Source organism: Balearica regulorum, chromosome 1, assembly GCF_011004875.1.
Source record: "Balearica regulorum gibbericeps isolate bBalReg1 chromosome 1, bBalReg1.pri, whole genome shotgun sequence".
In the NCBI taxonomy this organism is placed as follows: domain Eukaryota; kingdom Metazoa; phylum Chordata; class Aves; order Gruiformes; family Gruidae; genus Balearica; species Balearica regulorum.
Window position 1 is genome coordinate 2,231,585 of NC_046184.1, and position 18,219 is coordinate 2,249,803.

Consider the following 18,219-nt stretch of genomic DNA (forward strand, 5'->3'; position numbering starts at 1 on the left):
TCTGCGCCTTTTCCTCTCTTCTCCCCTTCACGCACCCTCCTTGTCGCCCTCATCTCCTTCCAAGCACACAATTGCTTTTCAGACCCAGTTTTGCTGCCTCAGTATCCAGTGTTTCCAACACCAACCACGGTGACACTGACAGGGGCTGCAGCGAGGCTTGCCTGTGGCCCCAAGAGCATGGGAGGACCTCCCAGGAGGCTCCACCAGGCAAGCTCGATTTCACATTGACGCCATAATTTCATTATCTAAACCCAAAGCTGCAATTAGCGGCAGTTCCTCAGCAGGGAAGCAGCGTTTGAGCTGTGTCCTCCCCGCGCTCCACCTTCTCCTCAGGCCACCTCAGCGCCGGGGCCCGGTACCGCCATTACCGCCCGCCCCCATGGCGGAACTACAACCCCCATCATGCCTCGCGGGGGCTGTGGAACATGAGGGAGTAGGTTGGCGGCGTCGCGGGGGCCGCTGGGAGTTGTAGTCCCGGCCCTAGCGGCGCGGCGGTGCCAGTGAATGGGCGGCGGGCGGGAAGCGAACTACCGGCGCCCGGGAGGAAGCGGGGGCGGCGTAGCCGGAGCCGGGAGCGGGGCCGCGGCCCGGGACCGGGATGCGGTGGTGGCCCGGGACGTCGTCTCGCTGTTTGGGGGTACACTATGCACCCGGCCGTGGCGGTGGGGTTGGTGTTCGGCGGCTGCTGCAGCAACGTGGTGTTCCTGGAGCTGCTGGTCAGGTGCGGGGCCGGGGAGAGGCTTTGGGGACAGATGGAGGGGTTAGGGGCAGGGGTTAGGGGCAGGAATGGGATCGGGGGTCGGGTGAGGGTCGCCGGGGCTCGGGGGGGGTTACCGGGTCACCCCACCGGCTTCTGGACTTGTGAGGGGAGGAAGAGACAGCGGTGCCCAGGGGGTCTCCAGGAGATTGGAGGTGGTGTGAGAGGATTTGGGGGGGTGGTGGGGCTGCCGGGGTCACCCGGGGCTGGCACCGAGCCTGGGGCTGGCCCTGAGGGGGTCTGCAGCCCCGGCGCGGTGGCCGGTCCCCCCCACAACTTGGGGGGCAACCCCAGGCCCCGGAGCTCCTCATCAAGGTGCTAAGAGGAGTCCGGGTGTGGATCGCGGGGCCCTGGCCTTGTTGTGTCACCGTCTGAAGGGTTTTGTGGGTTTTTCTGGAGCTGTCCCTCTCAGCTTGGGCCCAGTCTGGTCCTGTCATGGGCCACTTCAGTGTTCTGCCCATGCAGCAAGGATCTCCTATCTCTGCTGACACAGGGACTGTGGCATCAGTCTGGCACTAAGGCATCCCCACCACCCCTGCTCTCTGATCCCAGCGCCTCGTACAAGTAACAGCTGAAATCCCAAGGAGAAGATGCGCAGGAGCTGGCTAGGGGTCCCCTGGGACAGCAGGCAGGGCCGAGGGAACGTCGTCCATCTGGAAATGTGATCTTCGGCAGCATCGCGTGGCCGCAAAGCCAACGTGATGAGGGCGAGGAGTCCTTTGTGGGACTCGGAGCGCAGGTGCATTGCCAGGTTACAAAGAGGAGGGCTGACATTTGGGTATGTCCGAGGGCTGCATCACCTTCCTCACCTTGATGGAGGAAGGCTGGCATGGCTTGGAAAAGGTGATGGTCTGTTGGATTTGTTTTCAGGGCTGGTCAGCAAGCTGTGAAGGCAAAAGTGCTAGACCTGACTGGAAAAATTAATGATTGAACTGGTTCTGTGTCTACAGTCATAGTAAGTCAGTGTGGAGCTGCATCCCCTGACCATTCAGTACTATATCCACTTCAATCATGCCCAGGCTTTCAAAAATAGTAGTTAAAAGCTGTCCTTACTTCCTCCCTACCCATCATCACCCCAGATTGTTAGAGAAAAAGGGAGCGCAAATGAGCGCCTGACTCTGTAAGCCAGCAGTGGGGATATTTGCTTCAAAGTGGGAGGCCAGGATGCAGGTACCTTAACACAAGGTTGCAGAGTCACTCAGCTATCGCTAGATAAATCCAAAAGCAGTTCCTGGAGGAACTTTGTATGGTGAGTTGTCTTTCCTCTCTGGGGTTGCTCTAAGCTCTGCCTTTCCTGCCTCGCTTGTGCTGCAGCATCAGTGAGGGAGAAGGAATGGGCCCCTTCGAGGTGAAGAAAGTTTTGGATCTGGCTTCTTGCATTTGCTTGGAGCTAGGCTTGTGTACTCCTCCAGCCAGACCTTAAAACAAAAGCAAGCCATTTGGCCCTACTCAAAGGCTGAATTGGGTGTCTAAAGCCCAGGAGGGATTTTGAGCAGCAAATCCCAGAAGTCCAGTTGCAGATATCTAGGAAAAGCTGCTTTTCACACACAAGCTTCTCTTAAGCATTGCCTCTCATCCATTTTAGAAATTCCTGTGTTCATAACAGCTCAAGTCCTGTGCCCCTCACTTGCCCCATTCACTTTTGGTCTCTAAATTGGTGTAACACTGGTTATTTCTTTGGGTCTTGGTGTTATCTGGAAGGAAGAGTTCCCCCCTGAAGATGAATCTTCCCATAGCAAGCAAAGTCCTGGAACAGGATCACAAGAAAAGGCAGTGACCAGACTGACTGTCTAGTGAGGAATAACAAAGGTGATTGGAAGAAATTTGCTCAGGATTTATGAGGAAAGAGTGAAGGAATGAGAACTGTTTAGTCTAGAGATGCCTGAGGACAGACAAGAGACTTTAAATGTGTAGAGAATGGCTGCAGAGAAAAGGAGATAAAGGTTTCTGCTGGGCTTTGGAGGCAGAACAAGAAATAAGGGGCTTAAATTGCTATGAGAGGGATGTAAACCAGGCCAAAAAACCAGGTTTGCTCCTTCTCAATATAGTGAAGTGGGTTTGTAAGAGAGAGAGCAGTGAAACTCCTTGTTGGAGGTTTTCAAGAACAAGTTAAACAAGCCCCAATCTGAATAACAGAAGGAGACCTGGACAGGGCAAGAAACCATCCAATTCATCCCATTTCCACTGTCTGGAGCAACCCAACCTGTTCTGCTAGTGTCCTTTACTATCCGTCCCAGGGGTCTGTCTTTGAGCTGTGATGCCAAAGCTCTGTGTGTGATGTGTGTGATAAAGGCCTGGTTGGAAAGCCCATGATCTGCTCTTCGTCTTCTGAAGCTGTGCCCTTGTGAGGTGCCTTCTCCGTAAAAACAAGGTTGAGGCTCCGCGTGGTAGATCTCAGTGGGGTTTCTTCTCTTTATGGTGCAAATGGAGGGGGTTGTTCTTCTGTAGGGCCGTTGAAGGAATTCTCTATGATATGTGGAGTCTTCTTAAGAGAGATGGAAAGAAAACTTCCTTGGAGAAGTGATTTGGTTGTGTTGAATTCTGTCTGAAGGAGAGTACTCTGCATCAGCGTGCCTCAAACTGATGTGCAGAAATTGGGTTAGTCCATCTGTGCTTCGGTGGCGTGACTGAGTGCCCCGCTCCAGCTGTTTCATCCCACCATCTGCTAGGGCTGTGAGACACTAGCAGGCAATTCTGTCCTAGGAGGCAGGGTGACAATTGCATCGTAATGTCTCTACATTGCTTCTGGAGGACTCTCTCGCAGTTTGGCTACAGCTAAGGCAGATCTTTGGTTGATATATCCAGGCTTCTCGTCACTTCTTTTAGGTCTATCAGTGTGTTAGAGTTGTGAGTCAAAGACATGGGCAGATACAGCCTGTTTTTGTTTGTTTGTTTGTTTGTCTTTTTATTATTAGTCAACAAATAACCCTGTGTCAGCCCTTTACTGATAATGTGAGGTCGTATGTACAGCAAGTGACTGAATGCAAGGATCTGTGAATTGGGAGGAAACGAAGTGTAGTGCATGGAAACAGTCTTGGTTTATTCCAAGTTTACGCTTGCTTTCTGTTCTATAGAGATAAGGTTTACAATCCTGGAGCCTGGCCTCTGTCTCCAATATTTCTTGTCTTCCCTCAAGGAACTTTTGAACCTTTTAACGTCATTGCACAGCAGTGATTGAAGTCTCATGGACAATTAAGCTCTGAAAAATGTGAAAATCGGCAGGTGGGTAGAGGGGAGAGGCTCAGGCTAGTGCCTGCCCTGTGGAAAATGCAGACAGAAGATGGCCTTGCCAGGCACTGTTTGATGGCAGCCACATGCCAGCTCTGCATTAACCAGAGCACTGCTGCTTTTTCTGAGATGTCTGGGGGGTGACAGAGGAGATTTTGAGGAGACCACACCTTCAGCTCAGTTATCCAGGAGACAGCTTGGTTATTCCTGTTCTCCATTGCATCTCTCAGCTTGCATTCTGCAAAACTGGGTCTAGACCCAGCCTCTAACTACTTGTGACGGCATGTTGCGTGAGTAAGCTGCATGCTTGTGCGGCAGGGTGGGGATCGGGACTCAGCGGCGTGCAGCTTCTGCATCAAGTCCTTGGCTTTGGTTTCTACTTTGCACCAGTGAAAGGGGAAGTACTTGCTCAAATTTCTCTGGCTCCCACTGCAAATAACAGTGAGCTTTCTGATTATCTGATGTGTCACAGCCTCCTCTGAGCCCACAGCTGACTGTGCCTCCCAGGAAATCCTCTCTTGCTCCCTGTAAGCTTCTTGGGATGGAGGCAGAGGCTGCAGCAGGCACGTCTGCTGGGAATGGGTGAGCAGTGTGCAGGGAATGTTTAAAGTCGAGCTGTTATGGGCTGTCTTGCCTTTGCCTGTGATTCCTCTTCCCTCAGAATAAACACACGAGGTTGATTTGCTCAAAGCTGGTGTCATTTCTGCTACAAAGGTAGTGATAACTGCAGTGCCTGGGTCTCTCTGGGAGGACAAAGATGCTCAGTTAAGAGGGTCTGTTTTTGAGGTCACTGTTTTGTGGCTTTTGATACCTTGTGGAGTTTGAAAACTTCAGTGAAAACGTGTCACATTAGCAAGCTCCCTGGCTTGCCAGACTGTCATGTGGCATTTAATGTCACGACCTTTTTGGGCTCCAGTGATGAGCTGTTGTAGGTTCCTTCTTGAACCTACAACCGATCTTTTGGTATCCAGCAAACGCAGAAGGGCAGAGAGCTAGAGCTTGCTGGGTAAACTGAAAGCAGGTCCGAGCTCATGTTCTGGGCATGAAGTACAAGCAGAACCAGGGACACTATGCCTTGGTCTGCAGACATGGACCTGACCTTGGCCCTTCCCTCATGCAGCAGAAATAAGGGCTATCAGAAATCCTGCTGCCTTCCTTCTAGGTGGACTCATTGTTTCACCTGGCCTCTAACACAGCAGCTTGTAGGTAGGGAGAGAGCTCTATCAAAACCACTCCTCCATGAGAAAGAGGGAGATCCAGCCTCAGTATGGTTATGTTGGTGCTTGATGTTGCTGATTCAGATCCTAACAGACCTGTGAGATGTGACCAATTTCTTCTTTTACTTCCTGATCCAATTCACCACCTGTCCCATGACGGGAGTGGCCGCTTACTTCCTCTTTGGAACTGTTTGAGGAAGGGATTGCTGCACATGTATCTACAACTACAGGTGAATGAATACCTGCAGGGAAGTGTTCAACAAAGGCAACGTGAGAACCTGGACAGATAAAGCAGTAAAGCCCCTCCAGGTTGATGCCCACTCTGGGATTATGAGCTGTTAGCCTCTTTTTATTGGAGCCCAATGCAGTTTTTGTTCTCCATGGCATTGCTCTTATAGTTGTTTTTCTTCTCCATGCCTGCAGGCAGTTTCCAGGATGTGGGAACATAGTGACATTCTCCCAGTTCCTATTTATTGCGGTGGAAGGCTTTATCTTCGAAGCCAACTTTGGGAGGAAGAGGCCGGCCATACCAATAAGGTACAGTTGATTTGCACGCTTTTGCTAGTCACAAACTGACTGGCTATCTATTATCTCAAGAAGTGTTTAATAAAATGGCTTATCCGTTTATCCTGTCTAAATCCCGTCCATTCTGCAGCATTTGCAAAGCCTCATTGAGAACCTGTCATGCCTGATAAAATATGAACTCCTCATTTATTGAGACTTCTTAATAGGAAATTGCCATCAGATATTTTCCTGTCCAAGAAACAGGGCAGTGTTTTGCACAAAGAATTTGCTGTGTTTGAAGAGCTTGCTGTCTCTCTGGTGCAATGGGCAGGGAGGGGTTTACTGGAAAGCCAGCTAAATTCACTTTTGCATTTCTCCATCAGGGCTGAACTTGTCCTGGCAATAGCCTGGCATGTTCATGCTCTCCTCCCTGGCACTCAGTGGCTGATGTGAAGTGAGGAGGTTTGGTGGGGCTCCTTAGCAGACTGCCTAGCCCATGGCAAAACAGAGTGCTGTGCTGAGTGCTTGGGACAGAGATCCTCATGAGAGAAAGTTGAGGGCAAGTTTAGTGCCACTCGTGGCTGCATCGCAGCAAGGAACTTCGATTTGTGGATGCTTTCTATCTTAGGTGTAGAACCATGGAGGTGTTTAGCCTGGATTTGAGTAGTTTCTCCTTCCACTCAGGGTAGTGATGTCTGCTGGCAGAAATTGAATCCCCCTCAAGTCAAGCCTTGTTTTAAGCCACAGACCTTAGGAAAGAGGGGTCTGAAGGAAGTCCACGCTAAAAGATCCCAGCCGGGCTATCCTCCGTTCCCCTTTGCTTCTGGGATTAGCACAAGCTGAGCCAGCGCAGGTCAGCCTGCAGCCTGCTTCCTGTTCTGAGGACTTCCCTACTGCATCCAAACTGGATTGATCTACTTGTTAGTCCTTGTCACAGACTCAAGAGCTAGATGGGCTCCTGCTCAGCTCCAGACCTTTCCTTGCAACCCATAATCTGTTCCCAAGGTGTCCCCCAGCATCACAGCGAGGTACATGCACAACTGTCAGCTCGATTTTTGTGTTTCAGGTACTATTTCATCATGGTGGCCATGTTCTTCACTGTCAGTGTGGTGAATAACTATGCCCTGAACTTAAATATCGCCATGCCGCTGCACATGATCTTCAGATCAGTGAGTACTGGCATACCATCCTTTTTCTCCTTGTGTGACATCTTGTCCCGTCATCTCTGCAAGCACTGTCCTGGTGCATGTGTTCTGCCGCCCTCTTTCTCCCTGGCACCACCAAAACCCCGTGCAAATACTAAACTTCAGCTAATGTGGGGAGAGCAACTTGTTCTGAAGGCTCAGCTCCAGTTCTCACTTTCACGGTGTTGACAATTAAATGTCAACTTAATGTCCCTGAACAGATGAGCAAACTGAGACTCAAACTGGCTTTATATTTCCAAGGTGATGGGGAAGTAACGATGACAAAACTAAGCCCAGATCCTGGCTGTCAGCTCTGGATGGGCTGAATTGCTGGCTAAAGGGACCCAGCTTTCCCTCCCGCTGCACAGCTACGCCAAGTGGTTCATGTCCTAGTGTAAGTGTCTTGGTTAAACACCCCAACTCAGAGACCATGGATTTGGCCTAGTTCCACCTGCACTGTTACTGCGTAGGCCTTTGCTTTGGAAAATGCTATTAAAAATGCATCTTCACTTAAGCGTCCGATGAGTGTCAGGCTAAATCATCTGTTAAAACCAAAGAAAATGAAGCCCCAGCTGTTGGGAATAACAAAATCTGCTGGGCAGATCTGCTGGGTGGGGGTTGTTCTCCCACAACACATCATGGGGTTGAGATACCTGAAGTCAGGAGAGGTTGAAAAGAAAACCAGACAACACTCTAGGAGCCCTGTCCCGCATTAACCGTGAGGGATGGTTCTTGTATTGCAGCCCTGCAGTCAATCTGGAGCCATACTCCTGTTCCCCATTAAAAACAGCAGTTTGGCCACATTCTGGTCTGTAGCACACACTGAGTGTCATTAAGTAGGCCAAAAAAGAGGGAGGCCCACTGGCCAGAAGATCCTAGTAGCCTGTTTGCCCTAGCATCCTTGTTCCCGAGCCACCCAGCTCAACTTCTCTCCTCCTCCTAGCTGAAGTGAGACTGTCCCCACTCTGCCAGTCTCCCTGACCCTGTTCTGGGATTTCTCTTGGTGTTTTGGCATTAGTTTTATGGAGTTTGCGGTGTTTCTCTGGGGCGGGCATCCCAGTCCAGGAAATGTTGTCATACTGACCTTCTCTTTTGTTTTTCTCCTCCTCTCTCTTCTTTCCCAGGGCTCTCTCATAGCAAGCATGGCTCTAGGTATCATAATTTTGAAGAAAAGGTAAATCACAAGCATCTTTCTTATGTCATCAGAGAATGCTTTGCCACTGACTTAATCCTGACTGGTGTTTAGTGCCCTCCACTTTCCTGTTAAACATTTTTGTGTGTGCTTGGACTAGAGAGTAGAATAGTTCCCTCTTCTGCATTTCCACCACCCCTCGCTCCTTCATTTAAGGCAAGCATGGACTGAAGAGAGAGCTTACACATGGCTGCAGCCCTCTATGTTAGCTCTTTTCGTTCCTCTTACTTGTGTGAGGCCAGTACCGCTCCTGATGGGTGTACAGAGTCTGGTTGTGATGGAGTTAACTTTCTTCATAGCAGCCCATATGGTGGTGTGTTTTGGATTTGTGGCTAAAACAGTGTTGACAGCACACTGGTGTTTTGGCTATTGCTGAACAATGCTTACACGGTGTCAAGGCTTTCTTTTTTTCTCCCACCCTGCCTGCCTCCTCAGCGAGTAGGCTGGGGGTGGACAAGAAGTTGGGAGGGGATGCAGCCGGAACAGCTGACCCCAAATGGCCAAAGGGATATTTTATGTAATATAATGTTGTGCGCTGCAGTAGAAACCAGGGTAGAGGAAGAAGAGGGTTGGGGGTAGTTGGGCTTCCAAGATGGCCATGCTTATGAGAGGTGGTGAGTGATTGCTTTTGCATTGTTTTTATTGGTATTTTGGGTTTTTTCCCCCTCACCTATTAAACTTCTTAGCTCAACCTGTGAGCTTCCTCACTTTTGCTTTTCCAGTTCTCTCCCCCATGCCATGAGGTTGGGGAAATGAGTGAGCGGCTATGTGGGTGCTGGCTGGTATCCACCCACCACAGAGGGCAAAGACTTCGGGACAGGAGGGTCCTTCCAGCTGTTTGGGGTCTGTCTGTTGGCCCAGTGTGGGCACATCCCCTGCCACTCCATCACTATGCAGAGTGCTGGCTTTGATCTGAGAGGGATCCTTGGCCACAGGCGAGGAGATCTTGGTCCAAATGCTTCTTTTGTGTTGCAGTTGGAATAAGTTGGCCTTCCCTCCCAGCAATGTCCAGCATTAGGTAACGGGGGTGTGCCCCTTCACCCAAGTTCACACTGGTGTGATGGAGCAAAATGCAACGCGAGGGAGCGGTAGATGAACAACATGAGGCTGGGCTGGGTCACTGACATCTCTCTCCTCTCCCATGCAGATACAGCGTATCTAAATACATGTCCATAGCCCTGGTGTCCCTGGGGATCTTTACCTGCACTTTCATGTCTGCAAAGCAAGTGGTAAGAATTGGAAAGGGCCTGAGGTCATAGCTGTGAACCTTATTGACAGGAGGAACTGCTGTCAGCACCTTCATCAGTAATTCCCTTTGCTTGACTATTAATGGAGAGATGAGATGTCTCCTCGCTCTAGATCTGCTCCCTGAAAACTTCTTCCTGGTCTCATTTTCCTGTGGTTTGGAGGGGAGGGATGTGCACACATCCATGTCATTTAACTTAATTGCAAATGCTTTTTATCCTGTGTTGTTCAGGTTGCTTTTTGCTGAGAATATACCATTATTTTTTTGCCACAGAGATAACAGGTAGAAGCTGTTTTCTCTTGCCCCTACTGCAATGCGTTGCAGTTGGGAGCAGGTGAATCTTAAACAAAACTCAGCCATCTTAAATCTTCAATTTTTTTATCCCAGAAGAGATTGTTGGCTTTCAGGCTAGATTTTTCCAGACTTGTTGTCATGCAATGTGACTTTTTGTTACCCCTGAAATAAAGTGCATATATTTGGAGAACAGGAAGGAGAGAAGAAAATCCTTGTGTCACACCACTTTGGGCTTTTCCTGGGTCAGCACCCACAGCCTGATCTTGTCAACTGAAGACAGAAAAATGGCATAAAGTACTGGTCAAGTGAAAATTGGTTGCACTTAATCCAGCTCTGAGAAACTGGAAATGAAACACGGCTGTCAAACCTCCAAGTCCCCCATCATTTAATAGCTGTTTATACTCTCAGGGTGTCCAGGGAAGGTCTGTGCTGTGCAGCCTTGCTTTGTATTAATCCAGCTAAACTCTCAGCAGGCATGGGGTTTTGGTATGGTATACAGACTTGTGGCAAAAGTGAGTAATCTGATTTGCCGTAAACCACAGTGAAAGAGAGTTGAGCCAAGTTGCACTGCGTAGAGTTTTACCCTCGGCTAGCAGCCCTGGTTTCCTTGATGTCTTGACTGCAAGCCAGAGCCCTGGTTTTAGTACCTGACTGGAGCTTGGCCAGAGCCCTTGTTCTTTCCTGCACACCCATCTCTGAGATGGGGATGGAGGAGCCTGCCAATGGCCTGGCTGTGGGAGCTCTCTAAGTGACACTGATTATTTTTGTGGTCAAAGAGTTCGGTCTCTGGCCAAGTCAGGGCATTTCTTTCAGAAAAGCTACTTTCTTGATCAGACATTTACAATTTTTGCTGGAATCTGGTGTGTTACCTGAAGCAGAGTGGAAAGCAAAGTGTGCTGTAGTTGCTACCACCTCTGTTCAGCCAGGGAAGCAACTCTGGAGAATGTGAGACCTTGAGCTGTCTTTTGCTTTATGGGTTTGCTTGGAACACAACACACAAACCAAGAGTGAGGTAGAGGCAGGTCCGAATGAGCTGCAGGGACATGGTAGCTCATGGTGACTGTGTTGTGTCTCCCTCCACCAGGCATCTGACTCCAGCTTAAATGAAGAGGATGGACTCCAGGTTTTCTTGTGGTGGCTGCTAGGTATGTGAGTGCCACATCTCCAGCTGACCTTGCTGGGATACTGGCAACACTTGGCTCTCTGATGTCCTTGGCCATGCGGGTTGTGCAAAGCAGGCTGTGGTGGGAGTCCTCGTGCTGAGGTCGTGTCAAGCATCTGGTGGATATTAATTTGCAAAGAGTGGGGTTTTGTGGCACTGATTAGCAGCTTTGTGTGAGGAGATACTCTTCATTTGGCCAATGAGTGAAATACAGCACCTGAGGGGTTTCCGCAAGGTAGTGGCTTAGGGACAGAATGAGACTAGAGTCATGCATGTTTGCAGATACCTTCTTGATTTCTTTTTGCAAAAGCAGCCCTACCTGACGTATCTGATGCTGTGAAATGTGCTGCAGGGAGGGAGGAGGGCTGTAGCTGGTTCAAGTGTTCATTCAGCACAGTATTTCATGGAGGAGTCTTTAAAGTCTGGCACTTGAGTCTGTTTTTATACCTCCAACATAGGTCTATTGGTGGCTTTTCGGGGAACGTGGGATTGAAGTAATGTCAGTAGTGGCAAATGACTGTATCCCTGGTAACCCACCAACTCTGCTTGCCAGGGCCGAGCCTCTTTTTAAGAGGTGTTCTTTTCAGAAGTCTCTTGGCATCTCAGCCTTTGTAATAAGATACCTGTGTCCCCAAGACCATTATCAGTTTTCTTCTCGAGTCTAGATGTTGATGCTTTTTTTCACTGAAAGCCAAATTGTGGGAGTCTTCAAGTTTGTTGACTTGAGCTATGCCGTGCCTGAGCAAATTTGCAAGGCTGTGCTTCTCTTCCAGGTATTGCTGCACTCACCTTTGCCCTCCTCATGTCTGCCAGGATGGGGATTTTCCAGGAGACGCTGTACAAGCAGTTTGGGAAGCACTCCAAAGAGGCTCTTTTCTACAACGTAGGTCACCATGTCTTTTCTGTTGCTTTTACCGGGCAGATAGAACTGCTGAGAGAGTCCCTTCCCTTCCTGCCCTGTACTCAGCACAGATCCAAAGGATCACATGCTGTCAGCTGGAGCAGTCAAGAGTGTGCTGTCATCCAGATGTGTGAGGCTGGTTTCCCAGCATGAGAAGTGGGGTGGGTTCACATAATCCATTAACATCATGTCTTTACTTTTCTCTCCAGCATGCATTACCACTTCCTGGCTTTCTCCTCCTTGCCCCAAACATCTACCACCACGCAATCCTCTTCAGCCAGTCCGGTAAGCGTTGTACAGATGGATCCTCGCTCTCATACCTTTCTGTCCTCTGGAAAATTCTGTAGAAAGCTGGTGCTGTTCATTAATATAATTGCAAAATATTTACAGCGTGCTACACCCTCTGAAGGAAAGTATGAGATAGGTGACCCCTGAGGAAGGGAATGTGATGGTTCAAAAATGGTAGTAACAGGGCCAAATCCTCAACCACAGGTGTAAACATGGACCCGTTGGCTTTTGTTTTGCTTTCCTATGCTAGTGCTGTCAACCTCTCAGAGCTGCATGGTTGATTCATTACCTATAGGGCAACCCTGATGTGAGATAGCAAGAGAGATCTTTTCTTTTAATGTCTTTTCCCTTTACCTGCTTCTTCCTTCATCTTGCTTTTCTTCCTATGGAAGTCCAAGGAGAAGCAGCTGCAAACTCTCTTGTATTTGTCATTTATCACAGTAAGAACAAGATAACCCTCCATCTGGAGCAAAATCAAAATGTGCCCACGCCTCAGTCTGCCTAATGCAGCAGTAGCCTCCTGAAGCTGCAGCGCATCCTGGACAGTGGTCAATCCAGGACAGGAGACACCTCTCCTTGCATCTCTTTAAGCATTAGCAAGGCAGTGACCATTCTGTCCTTTCTCCCTGCAGAGCCATTCCAGGTCCCAGTGATCGGACTGACTGTGCCAATCATGTGGTTCTACCTTCTCATGAACGTCATCACTCAGTATCCTTTCAAAGCTCAGCTTGAGACACACCGTGGAGATGGCAGCGGGGTGGGAGAGGAGGAATGGGGTGGGGGTGCCAAGTCCTTGGAGTCTTCCCTGCATTTGGGAGCTGATTTTCATGTAACTCTTGGAAAATATAGAATGAAATTTAACCTGAGGCTTATGTTATTTCCAGGGTGGCTGAAATCTGCCACCATCTCCCCAGGGACTGCTGGTATAAACCCATGGTGGTTCTGCTAGCCAGCACTAGGTAGAAGAGACAGATCAGGAGCCATTTGCCTGCCATATCAGTGTGTGGATTCTGCCAGGTGGTGAGGACAGGTCTGAAAGCGATGAAGCTGAGATGCTCTCAAAAAAGGGACCCTTCAGCCCGAGGCCATCTTACCATTTTCCTCTTGCTGTTGAGCAAGCGCTGTGAGCACTGTGCCCTATTGCTGTTCACGTTCCTCCATGAAACCCCCATGTTTAATGTGCCTTTCCTGTGCCCCCTCAGGGGGAAAGGGGACTTCTGCTGGGAATGAAGAGAGAAGTCTGATTTTAGCTTCACATATTCACAGACTGGTAGGGGTTGGCAGGGACCTCTGGAGATCATCTAGTCCAACCCCCCTGCTAAAGCAGGATCACCCAGAGCAGGTTGCACAGGATGGCGTCCAGGCGGGTTTGGAATCTCTCCAGAGAAGGAGACTCCACAACCTCTCTGGGCAGCCTGTCCCAGTGCTCGGTCACCCTCAGAGGGAAGAAGTTTTTCCTCATGTTGAGATGGAACTTCCTGTGTTCCAGTTTGTGCCCGTTGCCCCTTGTCCTGTCACTGGGCACCACTGAGAAGAGTCTGGCCCCTTTCTCTTGACACTCACCCTGTAGATATTTATAAGTATTGATCAGATCCCCTCTCAGTCTTCTCCAGACTAAGCAGCCCCAGCTCTCTCAGCCTTTCCTCATACGAGAGATGCTCCAGTCCCCTCATCATCCTCATAGCTGTTGGCTAGACTGTCTCCAGTAATTCCCTGTCTGTCTGGAACTGGGGAGCCCAGCACTGGACACAGAACTCCAGATGTGGCCTCACCAGGGCAGAGCAGATGGGGGAGGAGAACCTTCCTCGACCTGCTGGCCAAGCTGTTCTTAGTGTCCCTGAGGTTTGTAGTGAAGCTGTTCATAGCTGTAGAAATGCTGATCTGAGGAGAAGGGAATTTTATTCCCTCTAAGACCACACCGGGGCTCTCCATTGCCCAGTCCTTTGCATTCCTGAAAGCCTGCCCAGGTGACCCTCCATCTTCAGCCCTGATGCCCCCTTACCTCTGCCCACCCAGATACGTCTGCATCCGCGGCGTCTTCATCCTCACCACGGAGTGCACCTCCCTCACCGTCACGCTGGTGGTGACGCTGCGCAAGTTTGTCAGCCTCATCTTCTCCATCCTCTACTTTCGCAATCCCTTCACCGCCTGGCACTGGCTGGGCACCATCTTTGTCTTTGTGGGGACTCTTATGTACACGGAGGTGTGGAACAGCCTCGGACCCTTCCTGGCTCGCTGGAGAAAGAGGCTGAAGGAGGAGTAACAGCCGGGGACTCTCTGCAGGGACCTTTTTATTGTTTTTTAGAGCAGAGCAGCAGGGAATCCCCTGGAAGGGGGTTGTTTTTATAACATGGGGGAGATGTTGGCTGTGCCAAGCTCCTGGGAAACGTGGAGCCTCCACTGGGAACCTACCTGAAATGGATCATGGAGACACGATACGGTTATTTTTGCAAGGTTGCATATTTTTTTTATGCAACCCTTTTTTGCTTCCAACCTCTCCCCCTGTTTTTTTTTTTCATTTGAATAACCCTTTTTAAGTACTGTAAAAGCAGACCCAGTTCTCTGTTAGGAGCCCAGCCTTGCTGTGGTGCTGTTGTCCACTCCTCCTGGCTTTGATGAGCTGGACCCTGAGCCTGTTTGGTGCCGTCCTTTAATGTCCAGGTGGCCGTAGCAGATGGCTGAGCCCCGGGGAACTGCTGTTTGTGCAGCAGGTTGTTAGTTACACTGGAAATGCCCAGCCTGGCTGTTCACCTGAGCCCTTGTTGCCTGATCCTACCACCTGTACTGGGAGGTGGTGGATACACCTGTAGCTTGAGCCTTCCAGTCTGCCCGGTAGATCCTCCACTGGGGAATGGCTCAGGGGGCTGATTCCCAAGCCACTGAGCCCCCATCACTAGTAGCAGGGCCTAGGGAGCCTGAGGAAACCAAGAGAGGAGTGATGCTAAGGGGACAGAAAGTGCCACTGTGTCACCTTCACAGCCTTCTCGGGGAGAGGGTGAAGTGATGCTGAGGCTTTGCCGAGGCCTCTGATGTTGCCCTGGTACTTCACCAGCTGGAGCGTGTCGTGGGTTCTTCCTGCTTTGCTTAGGTCCTCAGCGCAGGTCACTTTTCAGTTGCTTCCTGCTTTCTCCCTCATTACAAGTGTGTTCAGTGGGCTTCATTTCCAGCAGCCAGCTGCAACAAACTGTGGTTCCACAGCCCCCGACGTGCCTGTGGTCGCCCCTGGGTCCAGCCCAACCTCAGGGTTCAAATGATGCCAAGAAACTTAAGAAAGGCCAGTACAGCTGAGCTTATTTCTGCTGCTGGGGGCGCTGGTTTTGTAGTTCTCTTTCTCTGCTTTCTTTCTTTCTTTCTGTCTTTCTGTCTTTCTTTTCTCCTCTCCCCCACCCCTTGGGCATCAGCTTCGCTCGTGGCATTTCTGTCCATCATAGCAGCATCCGCCTGGCACCGGCCCGGTGTCCCTCAGTGTCACCCCTGAGCTGGGGCAGGGGTGGCCTTCAGGAGCTTTGGGTGTGTGTCCCCATGCAGGCAGTGTGCGTCTCCCAGCAAGGTGAGGAGCAGCAGCCACAGCTCTTCTAGGAGCCGTTCAGTGTTGGGCAGAGCAGGGGTTAGCGCGCAGCCTTGGTCTCGGAGCAGTGAGGAGCACTGCTTTGTGCTGCCTCAGTTTTCCTGGAAGACCTTGTGTCATCATCGTGATACTGTCCCTGCTCAGCTGCAATAATGAAGGCATCCAGCAGCGTCGACCTGATTCACATCAAGCCTGGCCGAGTAAGGACTATACTCCTGTTCCTTCACCCAACGTCCCGATGGCTTCCAGCCTTGGTGTTTACAACTCCTCCAGTGTTAAACCTGTGCTCATGGTGGGTGAACCCCGGCCAGCCACGAAGCACTGCATGGCTGGTACCAGGAGAGTAGGAAGGGCAAAACCAAGGAAACTTGTAAGTAGAGATAAAGACGGTTTAATAAGCAAAAGAAAGAGGAAGGGCGGGGAAGAAACCCCACAAGCGATGCAAAGGCAACCACTCATCACCTCCCACCATTAGACCTACGGCCAGTCCCCAAGCAATGGCCACCTTCCCAAAAAACCCTTCCTCTCCATTTTTATTGCTTGTTTTTATCTGCATCAGTTGTCCTGGCTCTTCCCCCTCCTAGCTTCGTGCCCACTTGTGGCGTAATGACGGGGGTGGGCCAAAGTGGGGAAAAAAGGGAAAGCCTTGATGATGTGCAAGTGCTGAAGCACCGATGTGTTGTCAGCACCGGTTTAGCCACAAATCCGAAGCCCGGCACCGTACGGGCCGATACAGAAAAAGTTAACTCCATCCCAGAGCCAGTCTGACGCTGATGGGACCTGCAGCTCACTCCTTCCCGAGATGCTGAAGGTTTTTTCTCTTCTGGATTTGATTTTACCTGAGCCTGAAAAACCTTTTGTATTTTGGGCGTCAGGCATGGGGTGTTTTCAGGGATTTTGTAGATGGGGAGACTGGTTCCCACCAGCAGCCCCAGCACCTAGTGCAGGTCAGCTCTCACTTCCAGCTGTTTGTGCAGGCTCCAGGAAGGACCGAGAGAGAGGCAAAACCTTTATCCCTTGCCTTGATATTAAAGGCTATTTACATGAAGATGGTGAGGTAGGGGAAGGCGACACAAATTCAACACGAAAGCATCGGGGACGCTGAGGAACTGGTGGGGTTTATTAAAGCGTAAAGGCAGAAACCGCTTTCGCGGTGGGGCGGCAGGAACTGTAACTCCTGCTCGGTGGCAGTGGGTGCTGTTGCCTGGGTTGGGGATTTAGCAAAGCAATAGCTGAGCAGGTGCCTGAGTGAGTGTAACATACTGTACATAAGACTGCTCGCTGGGTCGCTCTGTATCGAGGAAATTGCATGTTCTCTCCAATTTCTGTGTGATGCTGGGATGTTTGGGTTTCTCTTTTTTTAATGTGTGCTGTACTTGGTCTTCACTCGAACCATGTGTCAACGATGGGTTGTTATTTGTTGTTGTCAGGGGTATTTTTTTTTTTAACTTTACAGTGTGGTCTGTGTGTTTCTGAATATTTATAATTGTTACAGCGATTCCCTTCCTGCTGTAGGAGAGCGGGTGAGCTTGCCCGGTTGTGAGATGGAGGAAAGGTCCATGCAGAAGGGCCCCATTGGCCAAAACGAGTATTTGAATCCAGAGCTCCCCCCCCCAAAATGGGGCTACTGATTTGTTTGATTTTAATGTTTGCTGTAGAGATAATAGCACATATTTTTTAGCAGAGGCTGGAAAAGTGGGTGAGCCAAAATACTTTTTGATCGGTGTTCTGGATTTGGAGAGCGTTTGGGTTGGCTGGTTGGGTTTAGGGTGGTATTTTTGTTGTTTTTTTAAAAAAAACAAATATATATCCTCTTCAAAGTACATTGGGCGTCTTGTTTCTCCTTTTGTGCTTTGCCTACTGATAATCAGCTGCTGGTGATTGCAAAATTAACGGGGCTCTGAAATCAGCACGCAATTTCTCCTGCCTCTAATACGAGAGGCGATAGGACAGACTCGGCGTTGCTGGGGTTTGAGGGAAAGAGCCGACCCTCTTCCTCCTCACCTCCACTCAAACACCTAGCAGCGCGGCATGGTCCTGCACCCCCAGTCCTCACCCACCATGCTGGTTGCTGCAGCCAGAGGGCTGGACCCACTGCTCCCCAGATGCGTCCTCGAGTGTAGTGTCATTCTATGATGGGGTTACAGTGTTGGTGGATAAGGGAAGAGTGACAGACATCATCTACCTGGACTTGTGCAAAGCATTTCACTCTGTCCTGCATGACATCCTTTCCTCTAAGAGAGACGTGGATTTGACAGATGGACCACTTGATGGATGAGGAATTGTCTAGATGGTTGCACTCAAAGAGTCGTGGTCAATGGCTCAATGTCCAAGTGGAGACCAGTTATGAGCAGCGTTCCTTAGGGGTCGGTACTGGGACGGGCACTGTTTAATATCTTTGTCAGCAACATGGACGGTGGGATTGAGTGCACCCTCAGCAGGTTTGCTGATGACACCAAGCTGGGTGGTGTGGTTGACGCGCTGGAGGGAAGGGATGCCATCCAGAGGGACCTTGACAGGCTTGAGAGGTGGGCCTGTGCGAACCACATGAAGTTCAACAAGGCCAAGTGCAAGGTCCTACACGTGGGTCGGCGCAATCCCAAGCACAACTACAGGCTGGGCGAGGAATGGATGGAGAGCAGCCCCGAGGAGAAAGACTTGGGGGTATTGATTGATGA

At 50.3% G+C, this 18,219-nt stretch overlaps 1 protein-coding gene across 1 annotated transcript; it reads left to right on the forward strand.

Annotated features, from left to right (window-relative positions):
• The first annotated feature begins 535 nt into the window (after positions 1 to 535).
• SLC35B4 (solute carrier family 35 member B4) lies at positions 536 to 17,364 on the forward strand. Its single transcript, XM_075756036.1, has 10 exons — positions 536 to 721; positions 5,626 to 5,739; positions 6,773 to 6,875; positions 8,015 to 8,064; positions 9,230 to 9,311; positions 10,707 to 10,767; positions 11,558 to 11,667; positions 11,895 to 11,970; positions 12,606 to 12,681; positions 13,990 to 17,364. Exons 1-10 carry the CDS (start codon positions 645 to 647, stop codon positions 14,234 to 14,236), a joined length of 996 nt encoding a protein of 331 aa, XP_075612151.1. The 5' UTR covers positions 536 to 644; the 3' UTR covers positions 14,237 to 17,364.
• The last annotated feature ends 855 nt before the right edge of the window (positions 17,365 to 18,219 follow it).